The sequence below is a fragment of the Lipotes vexillifer genome, unplaced genomic scaffold (genome assembly GCF_000442215.2).
Source record: "Lipotes vexillifer unplaced genomic scaffold, Lipotes_vexillifer_v1.1 scaffold51, whole genome shotgun sequence".
Classification (NCBI taxonomy): Eukaryota; Metazoa; Chordata; class Mammalia; order Artiodactyla; family Lipotidae; genus Lipotes; species Lipotes vexillifer.
In genome coordinates, this window is record NW_006786770.1 from 794962 (window position 1) to 799903 (window position 4942).

Below are 4942 nucleotides of genomic sequence, written 5' to 3' on the forward strand. Positions count from 1 at the left end.
GGGAGGAGGCACCTGCAAGGAAGTCGGTGAGGCCGAGGAAACCCCAAAGGCGAAGGCCAGCGAGGATGGAGTTGCCTTGCGCATCTCGGCTGACTCAGCGCGCAGCGGCCCAAGCACCGGCCCCTCCCGTACAAGTTCATAACACCGTCGCCACCTTCCCCCCTCCAACACCCCCACCATTCCCGCCGGCCAGTCTTCCCCGCGCTCAGAGCAAACAGGCGTCTCTTCCCCTTTAACAGGCCCGGCCCCGCCCCTGCCCTACCCCCAGCCCCCACTGCCCACCCGAGGCTGATCTGTCAGTCACTGCCCCAGCCCGAGCCGGCCAACCCTCTCCACCCCGGACTCGGGCAGAGGCCCTGGCAGTCCAGCGTCCATCTGCTCTTCAGAGTCAGCAAGGGCGCTCCTGGGGCCCCAGTCGGTCGCGCTCCCCCGGGATGCGAGTCCCTGCGCCGACGCCCGGCAGAGGCCGGCACGGACGCGGTTACTCCCCGTACACAGGGATGAAGATGTCCTGGGGGCCCCGGCGCCTCTCCACGGCCAGCCCCGCTGGCCCCTGAGGCCACCGCCCCAAACGCTCCGCTGCTGGGCTCCCAGAGCTGTTTGGGGCGCCCTCCCCAACTGCCAAGCCTCCTGCGGTCCTCCTTGACCCGGACCCATGGAGCCGGCGGTGCTGGCCTCGCACAACCTCCCGCACCACGAGCCAATCAGCTTCGGAATCGATCAGATCCTGAGCTGCCCGGAACCCCCCGGGAGCGGCCTAGGCCCGGGTCGAGCCGGCCAGGGCCATGGGGAGAGTGTGGCGTTCTCTGGTGGATTTCACGGAGCCTCAAGCTACGGCCCCGCGGGCTCGCTGGCCCCGCTACCAGGCAGCTCTGGTGTGGGCCCGGGCGGCGTGATCCGCGTCCCGGCGCACCGCCCGCTGCCAGTGCAGCCGCCCGCTGGAGGCGCGCCTGCTGTTCCTGGACCCTCGGGTTTGGGCGGCGCCGGGGGCCTAGCGGGACTCACCTTCCCTTGGATGGACAGCGGCCGCCGCTATGCCAAGGACCGGCTCACTGGTGAGGTTGCCCGATCCCTCCAGCGTCATGCCCCACACTGACCCGGTTTCCTCATCTTTGATCCTTCTGCTCCAACTCAAGGTCCCCTTTCGTACCCTCCGCCCCTAATCCCAGGGGATCCTCCCTTAATTTGTATCTCTTGGTCCCGCTGCTGAGAGGCGCTGGGGAGGTAGCTGCCGTCGATGCCCGCGCCCTCCTCTGCAGTTCACTGTCCACACCGCGGGAAGGGCAGGGTGAAGTTACGGGGGACGTCTCTCCCTCACCCAAGTGGGAGGGCCATTTCCGAGGCCTTTTCTTGTCTAGAAGCCTCTACTGGTGCGGGGTCGAGCTTGGGGCACCGTAGGGACCGGGCGCGGGAGCTCTGCAGCATTGGCAGCCGCGCTCTCTTCTCAGTGACACCTCGGGCCGCCCCGAAAACCCTGCCTTGCTCTTTCTTCCTCTCTGTAGCGGCGCTCTCGCCCTTCTCCGGGACGCGCCGTATAGGTCACCCCTACCAAAACCGGACCCCCCCAAAGCGGAAGAAGCCGCGCACATCCTTCTCCCGCTCGCAGGTGCTGGAGCTGGAGCGACGCTTCCTGCGCCAGAAGTACCTGGCCTCGGCCGAGAGGGCGGCGCTGGCCAAGGCCCTGCGCATGACCGACGCGCAGGTCAAGACGTGGTTCCAGAACCGGCGCACCAAGTGGCGGTGAGGCGCGGGGCGGGCGAGGGACCGGGCCGGGCCAAGTGGCGGTGAGGCGTGGGGCGGGCGAGGGCCGGCCTCGCTGACCCCGCGTCTCCGCCCGCCCAGGCGCCAGACGGCCGAGGAGCGCGAGGCAGAGCGGCACCGTGCGGGCCGACTGCTTCTGCACCTCCAACAGGACGCACTACCGCGGCCGCTACGGCCGCCGCTGCCCCCGGACCCGCTCTGCCTGCACAACTCGTCGCTCTTCGCGCTGCAGAACCTGCAGCCCTGGGCCGAGGACAACAAGGTGGCTTCCGTGTCCGGGCTCGCCTCAGTGGTGTGAGCGACGCCTGCCCGACCGGCCGAGCCCTCGTTTCCGGACTGAGGCGCCGCGTGGAGCCCCGGGCCCGGGGCCTTGGAGCGCACGGCCGCCCACCCCGTGGTTCCGTAGCAGTGGAGCGTGTGAGGAGGAGGTGGCCTTGAGGCTATCGTCAAGGGTTCCTCGGCCACTGCCGGCTCCCAGGCCAGCGTTGTGCTGTTGCCCTGCGCGCTTAATCGTGACCTTTCCCGCCATTTTTCACTTAGACTGCTGCACCGCGGCTGGAACCCGAGGCGCTGAGGGGGCGGGACCTGCAGTATGATAGCCAATGAGGTGCGGGGAGGGGGCGGGCTGGCCAATGGCTGCTCTCTTGAGGGACTCCGGATTCTTCCGTGGGTGTATTGGAGCTGGGGTTCTGTCTGGCTGGAGATTTACAGGCCCGGCAGGAATCAGGAGGCTGCAGCCCGCACGGGCTGGGTCTGTAGCAAAGGTGTGAAGGAAGGAAGGAAGACGTCAACGACGGAGGAGTAATGGAGGAGGTGCTGGAAAGCGAGTCTGACTGACTGCGACAGGAACCAGAGGGTTATCTACGCTGGGCGTCTCATCCTTCAACTGTAAAATAATCGCTAAGGACTTTGAGCGCCATGTTGTCTGTGTGTTTAACTGGCTACGTCCTCTCACTTGAGCCTTACAAGTGGGTGGCAGGCGAGACGGATACTTACACACTCGATGGAAGAGAAAATCTGGGAACACTAATCTGGCTCTGGTGTCCCTCGGGGACAGAGAGGGAAGAGGAGGAAGCAATGGACAAAGTTAATGGGCCCAATGGAGTTAGGGTGAGCAGAATTTGGCAAATAATTAGGAAGTGATAGGCCTAAAAATAATCAAAGATAATTCCCAGGTTGGAAATGTAAAGGATCAAGAAATCAATGGTGTTGTGGATGATGAAAGGGAAATTGGGAAGATAGAACCAAGATTAACTCTGCAGGCAAAACTAAATGCTAGACCTAGAGGGAATAAATTCTGGAAAAATGCCTTTTGGGGGAGGTCAGTAGACATCCACATAGAGGTAGGAAATAGATGGAATGATGAGAACAGACAGAATCTCCAAGGGGGGAAACTGAGGCGAAAAGCAAAGTTCTAAGGATTAAAGGTTCCTTTCCATCAATTTCTATAAATACATTTACAATGTGCAAGATGATTGAAGATATCAAAATTAATAGTCCAGAGGAATAAAAGGGAACATAGTACCCAGCTGGAAAGAGAAAAGCATGATGTCCTTGAAGTTGTTAGAAAAACTTGTGAGTGGGCCAGGGGCTGCTGGGAAGCTTGTTGATGGAAAGTTAAGAGTTTGGGTATGGCTGCAGTAGCCTTGAGGTTTAAGAAGAGCAGGATTTAAGTTGTATGAGAACAAAAGGGAAGACTTTCTCTGATTCTTATAGCACAGCCTTTCTTTCTCCCCTGGAGGCAAGAGCAGTGTGATAGAGGGAGGTAAGCTTTAGGCAGGGTTAGAGGCCAACTGTAGTCAAACTACTCATGTTCCATGTTAGTGACAGCTAGGTTAGTCATAGTGCAAGTCTTGACTAGAGGTGGGAACCAGGCAAGAGGATATCACTGTTGGAGTTGACTCTGATTCTTTCATACTAACTCATCTCTAACTCATGGATATTGCAAATGCTGCCGGCAGAACCAAACTCAAATTTGACACCATATAAAAAGAACTTTTATAGACCAAAAGGGAACACAAGGATGGGTTTGGCATAAGTTGGGTATATAAAAGGCATGTTAGTTCCTCTCCAATAAATAGAAGAAAGCTAAGGAAAGGGTCCTAATCTGTTTAGACTGTGGCTTACCCAATTCGCTCCACTCCCAGCCCACCATTTCTTGGGACTCAGGTTCCAGTATTTGACCCTTAACTTTGGGCTTCTAAGTCTGGCTGGCTGCCTAGGTGCTAGCCTGAGGGAAGATCTAATGTGATGAGATGAGCTCAGCTTCACTCCGCAGGCAGGTCACTGCAGGACACAGGCATCTCCAAGCTCTTGGGTGGAGGAAGATTCACTCCCTGTTGAAGAATCTGCCATTTCTTCCCTCAGCTGGTTCAGGAAGTCTCTGCTCTCACTAGGGGGCAAGTTACTCAGGAAGTATGGAGGGGCCAATTCCACCAGCCTGACAGAGACAGTCATAATTAGATGATTTCTGTATCCTCTTTTATAATGCATGTTGTTAAACTTCTTACTACCCCTTCCACAAACCCTGTCTCCTCAAATCATATATTACTACAAACCACTAAGACCCCCTCCTCTTCTTAGGTTCTCTCAATCCCTAGCTTTAATTTTGGCCCCAGGAAGAGGAATTTGTAGTGTAAGAGGGTTGTCAGGGAACTCACATCTGTGGTTGAATCTCAGAAACAATGGAAAGGCAGTTGTCTTTGGAAATGGAGAAATTGTGGTAAAGCACCCAGGGCGGGGGTCTGGCAGGAGCCCTGCGGCTTCTGTAGCAGCAGTATGGGGAGAGCTGGGCCACATGCTTATGGGTTAGGAGCAGGTAATTTCCAGTTCCATCTGTGTCTCGGGCCACCTCATTGAAAGACAAAGATATTGAAGGAATAAGTGAGAGTGAAGTGTCAGTCAGCAGAAGAAAGAAAAGGGGGTTGAGAAAGAATTATTAGCAAGGGTGGTGAGAGTATTAAAAGTAAAGCATACCTCTAGGTGTTATAGCCCTACCATACTACCATACTGTATGGCATCTCCATAGCCCCTTGTATCCAAAACCTCAAAGGAAAAGTTTCTCCTGGTTCTAAAGAATCCTTTGTATGGCCACCCGGACCCCAACTTCAGAGGTGACATACACCAATCTTTGCTTCCTCTACTTTTTGCTCCTTTTATGACCCTCACCCCAACTCTTTCC

The 4942-nt window shown here is 56.9% G+C and overlaps 2 protein-coding genes across 3 annotated transcripts in view; one reads left to right on the plus strand and one right to left on the minus strand.

Annotated features, from left to right (window-relative positions):
* Positions 1-317: 317 nt before the first annotated feature.
* On the plus strand, positions 318-2079 carry TLX2 (T cell leukemia homeobox 2). Its single transcript, XM_007459416.1, has 3 exons — positions 318-1055; positions 1503-1740; positions 1843-2079. Exons 1-3 carry the CDS (start codon positions 656-658, stop codon positions 2057-2059), a joined length of 855 nt encoding a protein of 284 aa, XP_007459478.1. The 5' UTR covers positions 318-655; the 3' UTR covers positions 2060-2079.
* A 1661-nt stretch (positions 2080-3740) lies between these two features.
* Positions 3741-4942, minus strand: part of DQX1 (DEAQ-box RNA dependent ATPase 1) — a 7015-nt gene continuing 5813 nt past the window's right edge. For both annotated transcript variants that reach the window (XM_007459417.1, XM_007459418.1), the window contains exons 11-12: positions 4422-4612; positions 3741-4201 (exon numbers count right to left, since the gene is read on the minus strand). In XM_007459417.1, coding sequence (XP_007459479.1) covers positions 4045-4201; positions 4422-4612 — 348 coding nt within the window. In that variant the 3' untranslated portion in view covers positions 3741-4044. The remainder of the gene's footprint in view (positions 4202-4421; positions 4613-4942) is intronic.

Coding starts and splice junctions, on each gene's coding strand:
- TLX2 (XM_007459416.1), top strand. CDS start 656: ATGGAGCCGGCGGTGCTGGCCTCGCACAACCTCCCGCACCACGAGCCA. Junction 1,056..1,502: donor TGCCAAGGACCGGCTCACTG/GTGAGGTTGCCC, acceptor TCCTCTCTGTAG/CGGCGCTCTCGCCCTTCTCC. Junction 1,741..1,842: donor AACCGGCGCACCAAGTGGCG/GTGAGGCGCGGG, acceptor CCGCCCGCCCAG/GCGCCAGACGGCCGAGGAGC.